At 40.4% G+C, this 24,252-nt stretch overlaps 1 protein-coding gene across 2 annotated transcripts in view; it reads left to right on the forward strand.

The window, feature by feature from the left end:
* The first annotated feature begins 4,420 nt into the window (after positions 1–4,420).
* Positions 4,421–24,252, forward strand: part of esco1 (establishment of sister chromatid cohesion N-acetyltransferase 1) — a 36,011-nt gene continuing 16,179 nt past the window's right edge. The window contains exons 1-2 of one of the 2 annotated variants that reach the window (XM_059979714.1): positions 4,421–4,674; positions 15,605–18,101. In XM_059979714.1, coding sequence (XP_059835697.1) covers positions 4,622–4,674; positions 15,605–18,101 — 2,550 coding nt within the window. In that variant the 5' untranslated portion in view covers positions 4,421–4,621. The remainder of the gene's footprint in view (positions 4,675–15,604; positions 18,102–24,252) is intronic. The other variant, XM_059979723.1, reaches the window with a different exon arrangement.

Genomic DNA, 24,252 nt, shown 5'->3' on the forward strand with positions numbered 1-24,252 from the left:
AAAGGTGAATACATCAGTATTCTCTTTATCAATTACTGCTCGGCACTTAGTACCACCATACCCTCAAAACTAATCAATAAACTCCAAGACTTTGGCCTCCATACCGGGAGGACTGGTGGACTACTCGTCTGGCCTCTAATCGTTGACCTGTTTGACGGAGGTAGCCTTACCAAGAGCCAAAGCATAAAGCATAAAGCCCTCCTGACTCCAGCTAGCTTAACTCTCTGGGTCGTTGAGGCAAGCAAGTCTCCAAACTATGTCAATGTTGTGGTCCTCTTGGAGGATGTGTGTGATTGAGCTGTGGCAAAAACCACAATATTGCTCACTCGTGAATACAATGTTCTCATGTTTTAGTAATTGATGAAATAAAGGCAGTATATATTACTGATTATCTATTAACTCTCAGAGAAGCAACATATTTACAAGATATCTGCCTCTGCATCACTGTGCAGGACTATTTATAGTAAGCCTCATGTGGTTCCCTGTCTGTGATGCTTCTGCCAAAACAGGTGAAAGATTGGGGAATGAACGGTATGTTGGGGAACAGCAATTAAAGGCAAGAAATTTAACCATCAAGAGGTAAGTAATTCAGCAAATACACCATCTTGATTACCTGCTTAGCTTATTATATGACCTCCTGCATTGCATCTGAAGCAGTGCAAAATGCTCACTTCTTCGTCGATCTCCACTTATTTCTGTTTGATGAAAACAGTGGGCTTCTTCCTTTCATTTCTGGGAAAAAGTATGATCTGTTGCCACTGACTGCATCTATAAGACCACAAGACTTAGGAGCAGAAAAAGGCCATTCAGCCCATTGAGTATGCTCCGCCATTCCATCACGACTGATCCCGGATTCTTTGCACTTATCCTTTGATGCCCTGATCAATCAGGAAACTTTCACCTTCTGCCTTAAATAAATTCATGGACTTGGCCTCCACCACAGTCTGTGGCATAGCATTCCACAGATTTACTACTCTTTGGCTAGAAAAATTCTTCCTTACCTCTGACTGAAGGTTAGTTAGTTAAAATTAAAGTCTGTTCCGAGCCTTAAGGGCTCATCAGCCAAGTCAAGTCAAGTCACTTTTTATTGTCATTTCGACCATAACTGCTGGTACAGTACACAGTAAAAATGAGACAACATTTTTCAGAACCATGGTCCTACATGAAACAGTACAAAAACTACACTGAACTACGTGAAAACAGCACAGAAAAAAAAGCTACACTAGACTACAGACCTACCCAGGACTGTATAAAGTGCACAAAACAGTGCAGGCATTACAATAAATAATAGACAAGACAATGGGCACAGTAGAGGGCAGTAAGTTGGTGTCAATTCAGTCTCTGGGTATTGAGGAGTCTGATAGCTTGGGGGAAAGAAACTATTACATAGTCTGGTTGTGAGAGCCCGAATGCTCCAGTGCTTTTTCCCAGATAGCAGGAGGGAGAAGAGTTTGTATGAGGGGTGTGTGAGGTCCTTCATAATGCTGTTTGCCTTGCAGATGCAATGTATAGTGTAGATGTCCGTAATTGCAGGAAGAGAAACCCCAATGATCTTCTCAGCTGATTTCACTATCCGCTGCAGGGTCTTGTGATCCGAGATGGTGCAATTTCCGTACCAGGCAGTGATGCCAGAGCACTCAGGCTGGAGCTTATGCTGGTTTCCGTGGTGTGAAGCAACTGAGAGTACCAGACTCCCCCCCCAGATAGGATGCCAGTCTATCATGAGGTTAACCCCCAGCATTTTGCCAGTACCCATTTTCAGTTGGGTGGACTGGAGCAGTATGTGGTTAATTGCCTTGTTCAAGGACACAACATCCTGCCTCGGCTGGGGCTCGAACTCAAGACCTTCAGATCGCTAGTCCAATGCCTTAGCAACTTGGCCACACTCTGACTAGAGGGCCGATCCTCAATTTTGAGGCTGTGCCCTCTAGTTCTGGGTACCCCCACCACAGGAAATATCCTCTCCACATCCACCCTATCTAGTTCTTTCAACATCGGTAGTTTTCAATGAGACTCTCCTGCATTCTAAATTCTAGTGAGTACGGGTCCAACGCTGCCAAATGCTCCTCAGATGTTAACCCCTTCATTCCCAGAATCATCCTTGTGAACCTCCTCTGGACTCTCTCCAATGACAATGCATCCTTTCTGAAGTATGGGGCCCAAAACTGTTGATAATACTCTAAGTGCAGCCGAACTAGTGTCTTTTAAAGGCTCAGTATTATCTCTTTGCTTCTATTCCCCTTGAAATAAATGCCAAAATTGCAGTTGCCTTCTTCATCGCAGACTCAACCTGTAAATTAACCTTCAGGGAGTCTTGCACAAGGACGCGTAAGTTCCTCTGCACCTCTGGTGTTCGAACCTTCTCCCTATTTAGACAAGAGTCCACACTACTGTTCCTTTTTCCAAAATGCATTATTATACATTTCCCAACACTGTATTCCATCTGCTACTTTTTTGCCCATTCTTCCAATTTGTCTAAGTCCGGCTATAATCACGTTGCTTCCTCAGCACTACCTACCCCTCCACCTATCTTCGCATCATCCACAAAACTTTGCCACAAAGCCATCAATTCCATTATCCAAATTATTGACAAACAGTGTGAAAAGCAGCGGTCCCAATACTGACCCCTGAAGAATACTACTAGTCATTGGCAGCCAACAAGAAAAGGCTCCTTTTATTCCCACTCGCTGCCTCCTGCCAGTCAGCCATTCTGCTATCCATACCAGTAACGCCAGAGGATTTTATCTTGTTTAGCAGCCTCATGTATGGCACCTTATCAAGCACCTTCTGAAAATCCAAATAAATGACATACACCACCTCTCCTTTGTCCATCCTGCTTGTTACTTCCTTGAAGAACTCTAACAGATTTGTCAGACAAGATTTCCCTTTACAGAAACCATGCTGGCTTTAACTTATTTAATCATTAGTCTTCAAGTATCTAGAAACATCATGCTTAATAATAGACTCCAACTCTTCCCCAACCACTGAGGTTAGGCTAACTGGCCTATAATTCCCTTTCTTTTGCCTTCTTCCCTTATTAAGGAGTGGAGTGACATTTGCGATCTTCCATTCCTCCAGGACCATGCCAGAATCAAGTGATCATGACCAATGCATCTGTTATCCCTCCAGCAATCTCTCTCGGGATTCTGGGAGGTAGTCCATCTGGTCAGCCTTTGAGTTTGCCTAGCACTTTTTCCCTTGTAATAGCAATGGCACTCACTCACTCACTCTTGCTCCCTGACTCTCATGGACGTATGGCACATTGCTAGTGTCTTCCACACTGAAAACAGATCAAAACATGGAAATCAAAATCAATTATTTTTGTTTGTTTGAGATCTCGGAGTCTGACTTGTTGAGGTATCTTTAGGCTTCACTCACACAATCCCATACCAACACATTGTTGACCTGATGCCAAATTCAGAGGAACATTAGGGCCTGTGCACTGGAGATAAACCTTTTAGTTTCAGCTATGAGCAGTGCAATTGAGTAGCCTTATTGAAAAATGTATCTTACTATTTGGAATTTTCTAAATGTAGCATTCTATGTTGAACAATCATAGATTTTTTGGGGAAATTTTAGTGATTTGAGTTGCTTTGTCCATTATGGTTCAGCATAATCTCTCTGGCCATTTGTTACGACCTTTATTAAATTCAAAACAAGATTTCTTCTCTAGCTCAGTTCAAAGAAATACATCTTTGTTCATGAGGCTTATGGTAGAAAGATCCCACCAACCCAAGACATTCTCTTCTCCCATCAGGGACAAGATGCAAAGGCTTGAAAGACCTACTACCAGACTCAAAGGCAGCCTGTATTATTAATACTATTATTATTATTATAGAATGGTCCCCAGTGCAACAAGATACTCTCGAACTCACAATCTATCTTGTTATGGATTTGTACTTTGTCTGTAATGCTTGGATATATAAGTACAGATGTTTATTGCCAAAAACACAGTCGCCTGAATTCACCTGCTTTGTTTTGGATTAGGTGTATGAATCTGGAAAGTTAATTATCTCACCAGCGCGTTTCCAGCAATTCTGACTTCGTATGGTTTGCCCTTCTGTTTTTTATTTGTATATTTAATGTCACTTCTTTCAATGCATCATCTTTGCAATTCCTCGATCCAACACGAGTAACTGCTCATATCACCGCCATTCTTACACGTGCTCGGAGTCAGTGCCGCCTCAGAAATTTAAGCGGGGGAGCCGCCCGCGATGCGTGTTAATCAGTGTGAACTGGTGCACCTCTCCTATTTCTGATGAAAGGTCTTAGAGCGGTACACAAACTTTATCTGGCGAGATGAGTGCTTCAAGTGGATTTCTTTTTTCCAGTCTTCCAGCAGCCGTGCGGCCGACGTGCGGCGCTGGGGAAAAGCGGCGGGCCGGGCCGGGCCGGAGGGCGGGCGGGCGGGGCGGGCGCATGCGCGTGGCGGGGCTCGTGCGTCGGTTGGCGTGGGCGATATGTCTCTCGCAGAAAATCTGTGCGGCCGAACGGTGCAAGCCGGGGGTTGTGTATCAGCCCTCGCCGGCAGGGATGTGACCGGCTGAAAGGCTGCGATATCTGCCCGAAAAAAATACTCCCACACTGTGTGTACAATATTACTTTTCTGCCTTGCCAAGAAATGGTAGCACAAAAACGGAAAGTGCCCTCGAGCCCGGCGAATGCGCAGCGAGGGTGAGTTGCCGACTTTCTCTTCGGGTGGCTGGGTAACAAAGCCAGAGAGTGGCCCGGGGCTCCAGCCCAGGCACGGCCGCCGTGGCACCTTGATCTCGGCATGACTTCCTTTCCAGGTGGCTGGGTGGAAGGGGCCCTGTGCATCAAGTCGCGAACCGGCGGCGAGGGGCTTATTCCGTCCCTGAGGATGGGACGGGCCCCGCCATGTTGCAGTCAGTTTCCGTTTCCGCTGTTTAAATAACCCAGAGCCTTATCTAAATTGCAGTTTTCCTCCTATTTTATTGTAAACTCAAATTAACTATTAATAGTATTGAATAAGTTTATTCCTAACCAAGACGATTGTAACTTTTCAACGAACAATATTTATTTGATGGTGTGCTTACGGACAAAAATATCAGCATTGGTATCCACTCACTGATTGTTATATTTGTCTATTATACATCCAAGACAACTTGTAGGTTCTGGTTTAGTTAATTTGATTTTTTTTTCTGTAAGTTTAAAAGACGTAGTAAATCTTCCCCTAATTAATAAAACAATAACTTCTACCAACAAAAAACGAAAAACTTAATGTTGGAATTTAAAAATTAAAACAAACGGTGGAAATGCAAAAGTCAGTGAGCATATATAGCGATAAATCAGAGCTAAGTTAAATGATGAATTTGTATTCACATTTGCTGTCTGAGCACTAATTATATTTACGTAGGACTGAACTAATCTATTTTTCCATTCAGCAAAATCATGGCTCTCTAACATCCCCATTTTCCTTCACACTTTCCTCATCCTTTAATTATTAATCACAATTGTTAATTCTAGATTTAAGATGATCAATATTAACATCAGTTATCTTCAGAACTTCAGTTCTGACCATGCACTCTAATCAGCAACTAGAACTTCAAGTCATCTTGTTAAAAGAAAGTTTTCGTAATTAAAGCAGAAAGTAGTTGAAGTAGCAAGAAAGGCAGCATCTGTGGAGTGAACAGAAAATGCAGTTAAAGTTTATGTTCAATTCATTTTGTTAGAATATCTCATTAGAGCTTTGGTAATGTTTTTATTTTACTCCAGTCTTTGACATACAAAATTCAACTCCTGTTTCTATCTCTGCTCTTATTATTATTTCCTTCCTAGAAAAATTCCATTCGAATTTTAGATCCATAGTAAGACCATAGGATATAGGAGCAGAATTAGGCCATTTGGCCTATTGCATCTGCTTCGCTATTTCATCATGACTGATCCATTTTTCCTCTCAGCCCCAATCTCATGCTGTGACCAATCAAGAATCTATCAAACTCTGCCTTAAATATGCCCAATGACTTGGCCTCGTCAGCTGCCCATTGCAACAAATTCCACAGATTGACCATTCTTTGGCTAAAGAAATTACTTCTCATCTTCATTCTAAAAGGACACTCCTCTATTCTGAGGCTGTGTCCTCTGGTCTTGGACTTCCCCCCCACCATAGGAAGCATCCTCTCCATATACACTATTGAGGCCTTTCAACAATCGATCAGTTTTAATGAGTTCACCACTCATTTTTCTGAATTCCAGTCAGTATAGTTCCAGAGCCATCAAATGCTCTTCATATGATAAGCCTTTTAATCTGAGAATCATTTTCGTGAACCTCCTTTGAACCCTGTCATCCTTTCTTAAATAAGGGGCCCAGAACTACTTTCAATACTCCCAAGTGAGGCCTCGCCAGTGCTTTATAAAGCCTCAACATTATATCCTTGTTTTTATATTCTAGCCCTCATGAAATGAATGCTAATATCACATGCCTTCCTCACTCACCACTGACTTAGCCTGAAAATTAACCTTTAGGGAATCCTGCACAAAGACTCTCAACTCCCTTTGCACCTCAACATTTGAATTTTCTCTCTACTTGGAAAACTGACTAGCCTTTTATTTCTACCAAACTGCATTACTTTCCAACACAGTATTCCATCTGTCATTTCTTTGCCCATTCTCCTAATCTAAGTCCTTCTATAAACCCTCTACTTCCTCAAAACTACCTACCCTTCCACCATTCTTTGTATCATCTGCAAACTTTGCCACAAAGCCATCAATTCTGTCATCCAAGTCAATAACCTTAAAAAGAGGTGGTGTTCCACAGGGGTCTGTGTTGGGACCACTAGTCACCAACAGCCAACCAAAAAAGCCTCTTTGCTTCCTGCCAATCAGCCACTGCTTTATCCATGCTGGTAATTTTTAATTTGTTAAGCAGCTTCATGTGTGGCACCTTGTCAGGGGCCTTCAGAAAGTCCAAGTACACAACATCCACCAATCCTCCTTTGTCTATCATGTTTGTTATTTCTTCAAAGAATTCCAATAGATTTGTCAGGCAAAATTTTCCCTTAATGAAACCATGCTGACTACAACCTATTTTATCAAGTGCCTCTAAGTACCCTGAAACCATATCTTTAAGAATCTTCCCCACCATTGAGGTCAGACTAACTGCCTTATAATTACTTCTGCCTCTCCTGCTTGAAGAGTGGAGTGAAATTTTCAATTTTCTATTCCTCCAGAACCATGCCAGAATCTATTGATTCTTGAAAGATAATTACTAATGCTTCCATAATCTCTTAAGCCACCTCTTTCAGAATCCTGGGTGGAATACCATCTGGTCCAGGCAACTTATCTACCTTCAGACCTTTCAGTTAACAAAAACCTTCTCCCTAGTGATGCTAACTTCAGTCTTCTGCCCCTTGATGCTCCTGAACTTCTGGCACACTGCTAGTGTCTTCCATAATGAAGACTGATGCAAAATACTTATTCAGTTCATCCACCATTTCCTTGTCCTAAATTACTACCTCTCCAGCATTATTTTCCAGTGGTCTAATATCCACTCTCGTCTCTCTTTTACTTTTATTTGACTCTTTCGACTCTCACTTTGTTTCTGAAGAAACTTTTGGTGTCTCTTTTAATATTATTGGCTAGCTTACCTATGTATTCCATCTTTTCCTTAATGACTTTTTAGTTGCCTTCTGTTGGTTTTTTAAAAGTTTTCCAATCTTCTAACTTCCCACTAATTTTTGCTCTAATTATATGCCTTCTCCTTGGTTTTAATGTTGGTTTTGCCTTCTCTTGTCAACCTGTTGTATCATCCTGCTTTAAGAATGCTTCTTCCTCTTTAGGATGTATATATCCTATGCCTTCTGAATTGCATCCAGGAGTTGCTCTACCAGCATCCTTGCCAGTGCTCTTTTCTGATCAATTCTGGCCAAATTCTCTCTCAAGCCTCTGTAATTCCTGTTACTCTACTGTAATACTGTACATCAGTCTTTAGCTTCATTATAGTAACAGGATGAATTCTAACATGTTATGATCAATAACATCAATAAGGGTTCCCTTATCTTCATCTCAGATCAATTCCCGTTCTTTGCACGACACTCAAGTCAGAATAGTTGATCCCTTGGTGGGCTCAACCACGAGATGCTCTAAAAAAAAACATTTCGTAGGCTTTCTAGAAATTTCCCTTCTAGGGATCCAGCACCAACATGATTTTCCCAATCTACCTGCATATTAAAATCCCCCTTGACTATTGTAACATTGCTGTTTTGGCATGCATTTTTCTATCCCGTAATTTGTAGACCACATCCTTACTACTGCTTGGGGGTCTGCATATAACTTCAGTCAGGGTCTTTTTACCCCTGCCATTTCTTAGCTCTATTCACAATGATTCAACATTTTCTGACCCTATGTCACCTCTTTCTAATGATTTGATTTTACGCTTTTTTTTAAAGCAACAGAACCACACCATCACTTCTGCCTACTTGCCTATCCTTTCAATACAATGTGTATCATTGGATGTTAAGCTCCCTGCTTCCCTCCCTTGAAGAGTGGAGTGAAGGGAGAGGGATAGTAGATCTCTCTTTTTCCTAAATGAGATCCATTTGCAACAGTTTTGTACATACAGATTGCATTAGCAATGACATACAGAAGGATGGCAAACTTGAATGGACAGCTTTCTATTACATCACTGAGGATATTACAAAAAAATCAATGGTTGGGGACTTAACATGACCTGTTTCATTCTGTCAATTAGTGGATCTGCCAATTATGTCTTCATTCTACCTTCAATTAGATCGACTTTAGCCCAGATCATTTGCTTATGAGCGACTTAATTGAATATCTATGCAAATTCATGTAAATAGCAACTGCACACATCCAAAAGTAATTCAGTCTTTGTGAAGCACAATCACCCATTTGTTGAATGCAATGAAAATAGAGCAGAAACAAGCCACTCAGCATTTCAAGCCTCCTCCACTATTCAGTACAGTCATGGCTGACCATCTACACTCAGTAGTCACTTTATTGGTTATACCTGTACACCTTCTCATTAATGCAAATATTTGATAAGCCGATTGTGGCAAAATGCAATACCTGAAAGCTTGAAGACATGGTGAAGAGGTTCATTTGTGAGAAGAAATGTGATCTAAATGACTGACCAAGGAATAATTATTGGTGCCAGATAGGTTAGCTTGAGTATCTCAGAAACTGCTGATTAGGGATTTTCCCACGCAGCAGATTCTAGTTTATAGAGGATGGTGCAAACATCCAGTGAATGGCAGTTCTGTGGGCAAAAACACCTTGTTAATGAGAGGTCAAAGAATAGCTAGTCTGGTTGAAGCTAATAGGAAGGTGACTAACTCAAATAACCATACGTACAACAAAGGTGTGCAGAAGAATATCGGAACATACAGCATGTTGAACCTTGAAGTAGATGGGCTACAGCAGCTGAGGACCACAAGCATATACTTGTGGCCATTTTATTATGCACAGGAGGTACCGAATAAAGTAGCCACTAAGTGTATATCAGAGCTAAGCTCCAGTGCATCTGGAGTGTTCCTTGATGCATTTTGCATCTAGAAATATACCCAATCTTCCAACTTGTCCTGTGCATTCTAATGGTACTAAATTTCAGTTTCATCACTGACTGAAGAAATGTCTTCTGATCTCTGTCCTAGAATTTCTTAGCTAATAAACATGATTGGTCCCACATTTTAAACATCAGAATTAACTTTATTATCACAGACACCTGTTGTGAAATTCATTGTTTTATGGCAGCAGTACAGTGCAGGACAAAAATATGTAGTAAAAAACTTAATTACAAGGTAGTGTTCATGGATTGTTCAGAATCTGTTGCAGAGGGGAAGAAGCTGTGCTTAAGATGTTGAGTATAGGTCTTCAGGTTTCTGTAGCTCCTCCCTAATGGTATAACCTAAATGTAATATGCTGTAAGGTTTCACTGCTAATGTAATGGTTTCTCTGGTGTAAGATGGCTATGTACTGAATACCTGTGCTAATGAACTGGCTGGAATGTTCCATCCCCTTGAAACTAATTAATTATCTCCAAGACCTAGGCTGCATTACCTCCCTGTGCAACTGAATCCTCTATTTCTTCACTTGCTGACCCCAGCGCTGAATGTCCCAACCGACCTCACTCACTCCTTTTGAATGCTCTCTCCCGCTATGCAATCCCAACATCTCCTCGGGAACTGTGGTGCACAGAATGTCCTGACTGTCCCTCTACTCACTTCTTTTGAATTCTCTTCTGCTACACAATCCAATGTCTCCTTGGGAACTGATACATAAGCAAAGTTCATAATTAATTCATCAATTATTTTGTATTTCTTTATTGATCTGTAAATATCTGCAAGAAAATGAATCTCTCAAGGTAGCATATAGTGACATTACATATTTTGATAATAAATTTACTTTGACCTCTGTCTTTACTTGATGCCACTGCTTAGTCCATTCGATGGATGGTGAACTCCCTGAGTTAGAGTCAGAGAAAAGTACAGCACAGAAACTGGTCCTTCGGCTCATCTAGTCCTTGCTGAAACTATTTAAATTGCTTACACCCACTGATCTGCATCAGGACCACAGTCCTCCATACCCCTACAATCCATGTACCTATTGAAAGTTCTTTTAAACTATGAAATCAAACTCTCAACCACAACTTGTGCTGGCAGCTCATTCCACACTTAGAATTTTGTGTCTGAAGAGCTGTGGGCGAGCCATGTTTCTGCATGCCATGGTTCCCAAGAAGACTTTGATAGGCACTTGCCAAGGTCCAATAAAAAGTAAGGGTTAAGCGGAGTGACTGTTGTGAGAGTGGGCCAGTATTAGAGTTGGGATTTCAGGCTTTGGCTTATAAGAGTTCGGGGAGGAGAGGCAAAGGCAAAGACTTCCTTGTTTAATTTTTTCCTCATTATTGCACAGTTAAAGCAGTGGGGATGCCAGGCAGGATAGTGGATTGCTCCTTTGTAGGATGTGGGAAGGCAGGGAGACCACCAATGTCTCTGACTATACCTGCAAGTGCATCCAGCTGCAGCTTCTTTCAGACCGTGTTAAGGGATTAAAGTGAACTCCAGATCATTCAGGAGGCTAAGGGGTTGATCAACAGGGCATACAGGGAGGTAGTTGCACCCAAGGGGAAGGACACAGGTAATTAGGTAACCATAGGAGGGGGCATACAGTGCAGACCACCCCTCTGGCTGTTCCCCTCAACAACAGAAATACTGCTTTGGATACTGGTGTTGGGGGTGGGAGGGAGATGGGACCTAGTAGAGACAAGCCATAGTGGTCAGGTCTCTAGCACAGAGTCTGGCTCTGTAGCTCAGAAGTGGAGGGAGAAGAGTGCAGCAATGATAGAGAATTCCATAGTTAGAGGAGCGGACAGGAGATTCTGTGGATGTGAAAAACACCCAGATAGTATGTTGCCTCCCAGGTGCCAGGGTCAGTGATGTTTTGTGCAGCAAAGGAAGGTTGACAAAAGATGTTTGTTTTGCAAATGTTTATCGTTCTTTTTAGTGAGTCAGCGACATCTTGTAGTTCTTCTGTCAGTGCAGATATGCATGTGTTGCAGCTCTGACTAAAGTTGAAATGTCCTTAATGCACAGTGGATGCAATAGTGCAGGGGTTCCTAACCTGGGCTCCAAGGATCACTTGTTTAATGGTATTGGTCCATAGCATTAAAAAGGTTTGATTCCACAGTTTCCTGTTTGCATTAGCTTTACTCCAACAGGAGCTTGTTGAATTGAGAAAATTGAAACAATAACACAACTTTGCTTAAACCCAATCCGCTCTGGGTGAGGTCTGTGGTTAGAGTTACAGCTTGCATGCCATCACCTAGCACGTGGTAAATGGAGATTAATTTCCAAGGACAGCTGAATTTGAGAACTATTTTCATGGTGTTTTTCAGTTGACTTCATTAAAGGCATTTTTTTCCAGTGTCAAGATCGTATGTACCAATGTTGCTGCTTCCTGCATTTCTCTTAGAATCACAGTTTTTGTCAACTATGTATAGACATAGAAAAAAATTGTACTTCGATTAGAGGAATACTTTTAGCCACTAGGAGAAGTCAGATTTACATGGGAGTGCAAGAGTAGGTCCTCCAGACTTTCTGACCTGCTCCATCATTAAGATTGTGGCTGATCTAGTCCAGTATCATTTTCCAACACTGTCCCCATCTCCCTTCAATACCATACTGGCCGGAGATCTATTGATCTCTAAATGTGATGATTGAGTTTTCACAGCTGTCATGGCTATTAGAACTCTAGAGGCTCACCGTCACCTGAATAAAGAAATTTCCCTTCATTTCAGTCTCACAGTTTACCCTTTTGTTCTCAAATTGTGCCAATGGTTTTAGACCCCTCAGCATTTGGAAGCATGCTCTCTGTATCTAGGCTATCAAGTCCTTATAAAACCTTTCTTCTAAACTAAAATACTCATTCCTGATCTACTTAATCTCTCCTCTTGGCAAATCCAGCATCCCTGGAACCAGTCTAGAAAGTGCTTGCACTGAATCTGACTTTCAGAAATCTGACTTAACAAATTCTCCCATAAATTTTGTACAGAGATACTTAAAACCCTAGTAATGTTTCATGACAATTCAGTATCGGATGTATGCAATATAAGTTCTATGAGTTTAACTGTGGGTTGTGTTAAGATAAACATAGAAAATATTTAACAAAATAAAAGAATTGTGGGAAGTATATGGAGGGTGAAATATGGGTAGTTGTAGAAAATGGGTATTTCTGACTTGACGGAAAAAATCAGTTTAGGAACAGTAATCAGGAGTGAAACCTTTGTTGCCTGTGCAACATTTTGGATTGGAAGATCAAAACAATACTCCACAGATGCAGAACTGCCAGGGCTCTGTACAATTAAAATAATACTTCCTTATTCCTCCAGTCAAGGTCAGCAGCCCTTCTAGTAGTCTGCTGCACTTGTGTGTTAATCGTAATTGCAACAAGTGCACTCGGGTCCTTTTATATCAGCTGTACCTAATTTTTGCACCTTTTGACAAATGCTCTACTTTTCACTTTATACACTAAAATTTATATTATAATCCATTTGTCACGTTTTTACCCACTCACTGTTCATTGATAACTTTGAAGTCCCTTTACTTTCTCCTCTGTACTAACAATGCATAATTCTCAGAAAAGTTCAAAGTAATCAAAGAGTGTGTATATGTTAGCATATGCTATCCTAAGATTCGTTTTCTTGTAGGCATTTCTAGGAAATTAACAAAATGCAATAGTTTTTGAAAAAATATGCATAACAAAGACTGACAAACATCCAATGTGCAAAGGGGACAAATTGTGCCAATAATAAATAAAAAGTAAATAAATTGTACTGAGTAAAGCAAAATAAGGTAATAAGCTAAATGGTCATCTTTGGCTATTGAGTTTGGAACCATTGAGAATTGTTTTAAGTTGGGGAAAGTTGTGCAGCCGTACAAAGAGAGGGAAAGGGCATAAACAAAACAGATTCTGCAGGTGCTGGAAATCTAGAGCAATTACTCAGCTGGTCAGGCAGGAGGGGAATAAAACAGTTGGTGTTTTAAGCTGAGACTGGAAAGGAAAGGGGAAGAAGCCAGAATAAGAGGTGGGGCAGGAGTACAATCTGGCAGATGATAGGTGGAACCACGTGAGGGGAAGATGGTTGTGGTGGGGGGAATGGAGAAGTGAAATGAGAAGTTGGGTGGTGATAGCAGTGGACGAAGAAATCATGTAAAGAGTGAAGCCTTGGAAAGCAAAGGGGGGGGAGAGGGAAAGATGTGCTTAGTGGTAGGATCTCGTTAAAGATGACAGAAGTTACAGAGAATGTTATGCTGGATGTGGAGGCTTGTGGGGTGGTAGGTAAGGACGAGGGGAGCTCTATCCATGTTATGGCAACAGGAAGATTATGGAAATGGAGGAGATGCCAGTGAGGGCAGCATCGATGGTAGAGGAAGGGAAAGAGCACCTTCTGTCAATTCCAGAGTGTTGGTGATAGTGACTGTAGTATCTGGGAGACCTGTCAGCATACAATGTAGATACTGTAGCTGTGCATCATTGTGTCCAGTTTCAGATGACACTGGTGAAACACAGTGATGACTTACTGGCAGCAAACAAAACCACTAGCTATTATCATTTTTTCTGGAAAATAGTTACTGCAATTAATAGACTGTAACTTCCCTTTTGGAGTTCAGCTTTGAACTGCACATAAGACCCGGCATTTTCGCAGTGTGAACTGAAGTCTTGAAGGTACAGGATGCTTTTGGTGTGGCGTATACAGGCTGATTCAAGGTGGTGCATTGTATGAGTAGTATACATTGATAATAAATGTACTTTGAACTTTGCTGGCCCAGGTGTATCCCCATCCCTGACCCCAACCACATATCTCAGCACTAAGCAATTGCTTTGGCCTGCCAGTTTCTTGGTAATGATTCCCTTTACCCATTATGCTAAAATGATCCTTATTAGTTTTGATTCTGCTGGCAATTTTGTTCTTGGGAATGTGTCCAATGCACTAAACAAGGTTAATATGTGAATTAACAGCATTGACATTCTGCATCCCTCAGTAAGGTATGAAGGACATCTCTTCTCATTGCTACCATCAAGGAAGAGGTATAGGAGCCTGAAGACACATACTTAGCATTTTAGGAACAGTTTCTTGCCTTTTTGAATGAATGTACAATTAATGCATTTACACTACCCCTCTTTTATTTTTACTTTCTTCTTGCTTACTTAAAAGTATTTCTGTATATTTTTATTGGAACTTGTGTAGATTTTTATTATGTATTTCGGAGTACTGTTGCCACAAAACAACAAATTTCATGACATATGCCAGAGCTATTTAATTTGATTCTGATTCTGAATTGCCTTGTTAAAGTCATAATTATGGTCGATGATTAAAGCATCCTTGCCAGCAAAACATGGGTACCTGCTTGAGACAGATACCTGCCAATGTATATTTGGTCATGCTCCATGAGAGGCATGTCAGAAAACAAAATTGTGGTAAAGTTATAACTATTCAGCCATTACAATGTGAATGAAAGTGCTTCATGCCAACTTGGGGTGGGTGGCATTAATTAAGAAAGGTTCTAAAATTTATTGTGTGTTTCTGGTGTAAAATCACAATGGTCTTTGATATCTTAAGTATTTGTTGCACATTTTAGGAAACAGCACTGTAACATTTTGATAATTTGGCTGCTGTATAACTAAATATGTTTTCATCTGTTTATTCTAATTGCTCTTTTATTGTTCAGATTTGAGGGATCAATCGAAACAAATCCTTTTTTGAGGCAACTCTTGAATGCTTGTTGGCCCATTTCTGTTAATTATATTGTGTTCTTAATTATACTATTTCAGGCAAATCTGTTTCCATGATAAAGCAATGCAGAGGTGTGCGTGGGCAGTAATTGGTCCATCATATTAATTGAACAGGGGTAATAAAAACAAGGGTTGACTATTCTTTCTCCATTTACTACTCCCCACTACTCTTCCTAAAATGTTCAGTACTGGTGATTATTATATGGACATAATTATTCTATGGTAAACTGGTAAACATTGAGTGCTCTTTGCTTTCCAGCTGATTATTTTTTAACACTTAAGGTAATCATTGAAAATAGTATTGATGTAGAGTGAATCATTATTTATTTGGTAGGTCAGTTCGGACAAAAAATGGCACAACAGGAGGTGGACCTTCAGCCAAAAAGAAACGTTTGGAAGAAAAGGTGACATCGCCTCAACTAAGGTTGACAAAGCAGTCAGCTGCCCAACCACGCAAGGCATCCAGTAATAAACGAGCTTCAAAATCTCTAAGAACAGCTGTCAAAGTGAATAGATTGTCATCAAAATCAACCACAAAGCTAAAGGGTAAAAAAACAAAGGTCACTAAAAACAATGAAAAGATAGTTCCTTTGAAGAAATATACCAAACATTTATTGAAAAATAACATGTCATTAAAATCTTCACACCAGAAGAAATCCATTCTGTCTCCAATATCTAAGAAAAATTCCGGTAAAGTAATGGCTAAAAGAAAATCCACACAAAAACAGAACAGTGCTAAAATTGTGCATAAACAAATCCCGGTGAAGGTGTCACAGAAGTCAGGTCAGAGGAAAAGAACTTCTCAGTCACGACTTCCACACAAAATCTTGCCTAATTCCAAAAAGACTAGCTCTAAGAAGCATTTAAAAATGTCATCACGCAATTTGCGGACAAAAGCTCCTCAAAAGATAAGTAAATCATTATCAAAAAAAGGTGAGACAAACTCTTTAAGAGCCACCATAAAGAAATCGCATCAGAGTAAGAAAAATGTGAAGGTTCAATCTAAGTCTACTGTGAATGTATCTAGAATGAAACCTGCAAAGAAGGATGCAAAATCTTTGTCAGTAACCTCCAAGAAGCAACTTGTCAAAAAAACAGCTAAAAAAGTGACATGCAAGGGTAATCATACTAAACAACTTTCCTCTTGTAAAGGTAATAGTATTGTGAGGAAAAATGTTTCTTCAAAGAAAATTTCTGAGAAGATACAAATTAGTGTGAAGTCTGTAAAGAATCTTCAACAAAGAAAGATGGTGAGAGCAGAGAGATTACGTTATCGCCTTGTAAGTGAGGATAAGTTTGAAACCCGTGCTGCGAGACCTCAAACCAAGTCTATCCAGAACCATTCAAAAGAGAATATTCAACAGGTAGTGAATTCGGGTTTGAAGTCTGGGGCTAAGCAAATGTTGAATAAAGGTCAGACCAGGCGTTCTCAGAGACTGAATCTGAACGCATGTTTATCAACAAGATCTTTTGTTTCCACTGATAGTGCATCTAGTATGGTTCCTACTCAAAAGAAAACATTAAAAAGGACACTTAGTGACTTGTATCCTAAAAGTCCGGAGAATAAATGTCCTTTGAAAAAAATGCTGAAAGTAAATAGTAAGCTTGCAAGAACTAAACAGGAGAACATTACAAAATCTCCAAAAAAGGCTTCAGAAATTAAAGAAAAAGGACATAGTAAAATTGGGGAAAAAACTCCAAATACTACTACTGCTAAAAAGCAAGACTCCAATGGTACAGGACCAACGGCATGTGAAAGAAAAAGTAAACAGGGAATACTAAAAAATACTCCTAAAAGTAAAACTTCAGTAGTTTCAGAAACTTCCCAAGAGCAGACTAAAACTGGTAAGCTTGTTTCTCATTCCAAAACAAAGATCAGAAAAACAGCTTCATGTGTAACATTGGAAAGCAGTGCAAAATTGAAGGGTCTGGTTCAAAACTTGACAAAGGCAACGAATTGTAGTGTCAAAGCTATTAAAGGAAAAACTGGAGTAGAAACATCAACTGAAAAGAAACAAAATAAAGTTCTAAATAATAGTACAGAAAATAAGAAAAAGATAAGTTTTTCTATTAAAGAACAAGGTTCAAAGCAGCCTCAAACAGTTCATAAAGCAAATAAAAATACAATCTCTAATGCTAAATCAGTAATGGAAATCCCATGTTTGCCAACTGATGATAATGCCAAATGTAAGCGACAAAGTATTCTTGAGTTGTGTGAGGAAATTGCAGAAGAGATAGCTTCGGACACTCTTGATCTTTCAGTGAAAGAGGAGTCTACAAAGATGGAAGATAAAAGTATCCCAAAAGAACCAGAAACCGTAACGCCTGAAGACACTAAGAAAACACAGCGGACAAAACCTATTTATTCTAGCCTCAACAGATTCCAGTTTTCAGGCCAAAAATCTATAAAACGTAAATCATTTGAGCATCATAAATCTAATGCTTCAAAGTATACTACACAGAAAGGAAGAAACAGTTGGACTAAAATTAAACAAATTAAAACCGATCAAAAGACATTAACTGCCATCAAATTTAGAAATTTGCAGGTTAAACAAACAGTTTCACAAGTAGTAGTTCAAACAATTAAGATAGAGAAAGAGAAATTGTCAAATGGATTATCTCTGCAGACCAAAGAAGAAAATGGCACTGCACATGACCAGCACAAAGCAGACACTACTGTTTCTCATTTGGAAGTTGGAAGAGACTTTAATAATGGTCAAAGGACAACAGAAAACAGTACATCTGAAAATGATAAACTAGTGAAATTGTGTGATGAAAAAGAGGACGAGATGGAGGTGTCAAAAATGGAGATTGAACCTGAAGCAGATGAGGTACTTTGTATTTCATTTAAATATGTTCTCTTTCAGTGATGTATGGTGGATCAATACTTTGGATTTGCAATGCAAGTGACCATTCTGCTCAATGTTAGCAAGATTTGGCTTTCTCTCTGCTTTTCACCTCCTCATGCAGAAACAGTGCACTCTTGGTGGGCTGTCATTCTTGTCACCTTTTAACTTGTATTTAATTGACTTGAACTCATTGTAGGCTACAGTATCCAACTCATGGGTGTTGTAAATTGGAGATAACTTGTATTTCATAGCTATATAGAGTCCCTTATTCAACACTGTACGCAACACTCCCAAGTGTGGTCTCACCTGTTCAATTATAGAAAAACTTTTTCTTGCACTCCATACAGTTGCAATGAAAAATGTCTTTCAGTTTGCTTGTTTTGTTGGTAATTGCTAAGCTTTCTCTGAAAAACATATCTCACCAATTTTAGCTTTGCTTTTCTTGACAAGTGTAATTAACTTTCATTTACTTCATCTGCTACTAACTTTCTTGTTCAAACTTCCCTTTGCAGACTCTGTATACTCCCACAGTTCACTTTCCCTCTTTTGTATATCATCACTAAATTATCCTGTCATCCAAGTCATTAATATAGATTATAAAAAGTTGGTAACCTGACACTAATCCTTACAACAGCCAACTAGCAACAGTAGTGAACCTTAAAAAATATATTATTTTGCCTGTTAACAATCCTGTTTTCTTATTTAAAATTTTGTATGGGGTACATAATCTAATGTCTTGAAATTCCACATGTATGGCTACTTAAATCTTCAAGATAGAACCATTCATTTGATTTTTCACTATTACAAATTCGGGATGGGGATGTGCACCAATCAACTTGATAACCTTTATGACCCTTTTATTAACAAAGTGGGCCATTGAAGTGTAAAATTGGTGGTAGGAGGATAAATATCGGTATTCTCTTTAGAGAAGAACAATGGTTCGGAATGAGCTTATTGTTCGTAAAGATATTCTTTCTCTCCATTTCCTTTTGATATACTTCCTAAATCTCCCATCAGTAGCTTCTTGAGAGGTCACTGCTGATCAAAGGTTGAATGCCCATAAAAGTTGCAAGAGCGTTTAGACCTTGAGAACTATTAATTGTTTTATAACCTGTTTCCTCATGCTGCCTATCTCTGGGACTAAGAAGTTATTAGGAGCATTTTCCATTCACCTGGATGCTTACATTACAACCATATTCAAATAACAGTTCCATCCCCCAAAGAAAGGGATCATTTGTTACTGGGATGTTTCCAATCCCTCCACCGTCAGCATTATGGTTGTAGCGTATATTAGCCAAGGATGTAGTGTAGTGCTTGCCATATTTATTTTTTAGACATATTCTGCAGCCTGAGAGGAGAGATGTAGTAATGTTTTGGGATACCATTTCTAAATAATAATATTTACATCATCAGTAATAAATAAGCCAGTAAAACCTTTATTGCTGAGCAGAGTTCTTTAGGTCTAATAAGAATGATCACCACCTCACCTCTGTTGTGTAAAGCCTTATTTCATTGCTTCCTTATCACCCAACAAAACAATACAAATTGGCTTTAAATGGACATCTTCCTGAATTATCAAACAGACACTTCCCAATTCTTATCACTTTTTCATAATAACAGAATTATATTCTTGGATGAGAAAGACTGAGGAGTTTTATCAGCTGATATAATTAAAATCCCTCAGTGTGAAGTTGTGAACATCCTATGAAAACCATGATTTAGCAAGGAGAGTCATTCTATATGCAATGCATTTATCTGGTATATCTTCATTTCGTATTGTTGTTTGTAGTGAAGTTTGTAAGTACATCTTTTAATTTAGAACATTGCAGTTGATCAGTCTGAATTAACTCTTGTGCAAAGAATGCAACCAGCCATTACAGTTGAAGTTGAAGGTTTCTGTTTTTCTCACAGGAGCTGCTGCTTGCAATTGTCTTAAATTCTGATGTTTCTGGAGTTTCCTGGGTAACTTTGTACCTGGCTGAATGTTTGAAGTCATAGTGATTTACAGTACAGAAGAGGGACATTGACCCTGATTGTCTTAGGAAATTTCCCAGGTGAATTTTGCAAGCACTAAACAGCAACAATGATCAGAATTCCCCCACATGACTCTATTTGGCACTCAGTCCAACAGATAAGTTTGTTTATTTTTAGACATTTAAATCAAGAAACAAAATCAAAAGAATTTAAGAATATGCAGTTTTCAACAGTAAAGGTTTTTCACAAATTTGTCTGATAAGTGCTTTGTTGCACTCCTGTTGGTGCATGTATTATTGTGACACCAATAAGGACATTGAATATAAGCACAAAATACTCTGCAGATGCTGGAGTCCAAGCAGCGCGCAAAACACGTTGGAGGAACTCAGCAGGTCGGGCAGCATCTGTGGAAGCAGTCAATGTTTTGGGCTGAGACCCTTTGTCAGGACTGAGGGGGGGGGCAGAGGCCCAATAAAGAAGGTGGGGGGAGGGTGAGAAGGAGAAGGCTGGTAGGTGCCAGGTGAAAAACCAGTAAGGGGAAATATCAGGGGATGGGAGGGGAAGCTGGGAGAGGATAGGCAGGAAAGGTGAAGAAGGAATGTAAGGGGAAAGCCCTGTGGGTAATTGAAGGAGGCGGAATCATGAGGGAGGTGATAGGCAGCTAGAGGAGGAGGCAGAGTGAAACTGGGATGTGGGAAGGGAGGGGGAGGGAATTTCTGGAAGTTGGAGAATTCACTGTTCATGCCAAGGGGCTGGAGACTACCCAGACGGTATATGAGGTGTTGCTCCTCCAACCTGGGTTTGGCCTCATCATGGCAGTAGAGGAGGCCAAGTATGGACATATCTGAATGGGAATGTGAAGCAGAGTTGAAGTGGGTGGCAACCGGGAGATCCTGTCTGTTGTGGCGGACGGAGTGGAGGTGCTTGACGAAGCAGTCCCCCAATCTGCGTCGAGTCTCACCGATGTAGAGGAGGCTGCACCGGATGCAATAGATGACCCCAACAGACTCACAAGTGAAATGTTGCCTCACCTGTAAGGACTGTTTGGGGCCCTGACTGGTGGTAAAAGAGGAGGTGTAGGGACATGTGTAGCACTTGCATTTGCAGGGGTAAGTGCCAGATGGGAGATCCGTGGGGAGGGATGTGTGGACCAGGGAGTCGTGGAGGGAAAGATCCCTGTGGAAAGCAGAGAGGGATAGAGAGGGAAAGATGTGCTTAGCAGTGTGGTTCTGTTGAAGGTGTTGGAGGTTGTGGAGGATAATGTGCTGGTTCTGGAGGCTGGTGGGGTGGTAGGTGAGGACAAGGGGAAATCGGTCCCTGTTGTGATGGGGGAATGGGTTAAGGATCGAAGTGTGGGAAATGGAGGAGATGTGGGTGAGGGCATTGTTAATGCCAGCAGAAGGGGAACCACGGTCCTTAAAGAAAGAGGACATTTGAGATGTCCTGGAATGGAAAGCCTCATCCTGGGAGCAGATGCGGTGGAGACGGAGGAACTGGGAATAGGGAATAGCATTTTTGCATGTGGCAGGGTGAGAAGAGGTATAGTTGAGGTAGTTATGAGAGTCAATGGGTTTATAGAAGATGTCAGTAGACAGTCTGTCTGCAGAGATGGAGATTGAGAAAGGGGAGAGAAGTGTCTGAGATGGACCAAGTGAATTTGAGGGCTGGGTGGAAGTTAGAAGCGAAGTTGATGAAATTGATGAGCTCAGCATGAGTGCAGGAAGCAGCACCAATGTAGTGAAGTAAAAGTTGGGGAGCAGTACCAGTAAAGGTGTTATGTGGAACCAACAATGATAGATGTGGAACAGAGTCAGTATATTATTGGAAAGCAACAGAATTTATTAGTACTCAAGCATAAACATGGAAAATTAAACAAGAGACTAACTTAAAATAAAGTTAACAGCGCTATGCGAGTATAGCTCCCAAACAGTCAAACTTAGAAACAATTCTGAACAGAGTCTTACTGAAGCACAGTCTCAGAATGTCAGTTCAGAAAGTTTCAAGGGATTCATGGGGGAATTGATAGGAGAGACTTTTAGTTTCGAAGTATAGCGAAGAGATGATCTTGAAGATGGAGATTCAAAATACAGCGAAGAAGTGAGTCTCGCAGAGATGCGCCAAAGCGGCCACAATACCTTTCTGAAGGCGATTCAGCAGACACACTGTACCTCGAACGCTGAGCTCACAAAGCGACCACCATACCTTTACAGTGGAAGCGAGTTCACGATGCGGTCTATTTTGAAGAGTCCACAAAAAGTGAGAATTTCATCATGTAACTGACATGAGAAGTCCCTTTTCTAGGACTGGTCCCTACACACCCAAGACTTTGCCGGGCCATCAAAGTGGGTGCCAGAAATCTACGTTTGGATAACGAAATGTCAGTCACCTCCAAAATGCACAGCGTTATTGACTACCTACTCCCTTTTGGGTTTGATCGAAGCTTGTACTCCTCACTCTCACTAACGACTCTGCTGTCCAAACATGACGACTCTCCTAAAGTGTGCAGCTGCTTTTATACTGTTGGGGTAGGTCATCGTGTGACACTACAAGAAAGAAAGTCACGTACATCACGTACCGATCCAGGTGTTGAAACTGGGGTTCATAACAATAGATTTGGAGTATAGACTGTTCCACATTACCAGTGAGGAGGCAGGCATAGCTGGGGCCCATGGGAGTGCCCATAGCTACACTCTTGGTCTGAAGAAAGTGAGAAGAGCCAAAAGAGAAGTTATTAAGTTTGAGTACCAGTTCCGCCAACTGGAGGAGTGTATTGGTGTTGGAGAACTGGTGAGGTCTATTGTCAAAGTAGCGGAAGGCTTTAAGGCCTTCTTGATGGGGAATAGAAGTGTATAAGGATTGGACATCCATAGTGGAAATGAAGCGGTTGGGACCAGGGAACTGGAAGTTATTGAAGAGGTGGAGGGCATGGGATGTATCCCGGATGTAGTTGGGAGGGACTGAACTATGGGTGAAAAGATGGAGTCCAGGTAGGTACAAGTTCGGTGGGGCAGGAGCAGGATGAAACTATGGGTCTATCAGGACAGTCAGGCTAGTGGATCTTGGCAACCGTTGACATTGAATATATCTGTTCCTTAATTTTTGTTAAAACCTTTCATCAAATTTTTCTAATTACTGAAAATTAGGCCTTTAAGAATGAGAAATGGTCAAGATTATGAATTCCTTTTGCATAAATTACAATCAAGATACCTCGTGATTTATTATTTTCTCAAAAAGCTTGAGAGAAGTCTTAAATTTTAGATTGTTACTTTTATTAACTTTTTTTCATTTAAGTCTGGCAGACAATTAAGCATAATTCTGTAGATCCATTTTTTTAAAAGGTTACCTCCAGCCTCATTTAGATGCCTTCTCATGAAGAGAAGGATCCAGAATTAATAAGACAATTTGGAGAAACACTTCTATGTAAGAACAAAGCTTCAAATTTGCCTTTGGTTATGTTTGTTTAAATGATTTTTACAAAAGTTGTAGATAAGTGGAGTTTACACACTACTTCATCAGAGTAACTGAAATTAATACCTGAATGGGAAAAAATCTGAAATTTTAGAATTGTGCCTAATAACAAAATATTTTTGAGGTCCAAGTTGTTCTATCAACTTTTGGATATTACTTACAGTGGCATGCAAAAGTTTGGGCACCCCGGTTAAAATTTCTGTTACTTTGAATAACTAAGCAAGTAAAAGATGACCTGATTTCCAAAAGGCATAAAGTTAAAGATGACGCATTTCTTTAATATTTTAAGCAAGATTACTTTTACTTCCATCTTTTACAGTTTCAAAATAACAAAAAAGGAAAATGGCCCGAAGCAAAAGTTTGGGCACCCTGCATGGTCAGTAACACCCCCTTTGGCAAGTATCACAGGTTGTAAACACTTCCTGTAGACAGCTAAGCGTCTTTCAGTTTGTGTTTGGGGGATTTTCACCCATTCTTCCTTGCAAAATGCTTCTAGTTCTGTGAGATTCTTGGGCTGTCCTGCATGCACTGCTCTTTTGAGGTCTATCCACAGATTTTCGATGATGTTTAGGTTGGGGGGCTGTGAGGGCCATGGCAAAACCTTAAGCTTGCGCCTCTTGAGGTAGTCCATTGTGGATTTTGAGGTGTGTTTAGGATCATTATCCTGTTGTAGAAGCCATCTTCTTTCAAT

This window comes from Hypanus sabinus, chromosome 1 (assembly GCF_030144855.1).
Source record: "Hypanus sabinus isolate sHypSab1 chromosome 1, sHypSab1.hap1, whole genome shotgun sequence".
Classification (NCBI taxonomy): Eukaryota; Metazoa; Chordata; class Chondrichthyes; order Myliobatiformes; family Dasyatidae; genus Hypanus; species Hypanus sabinus.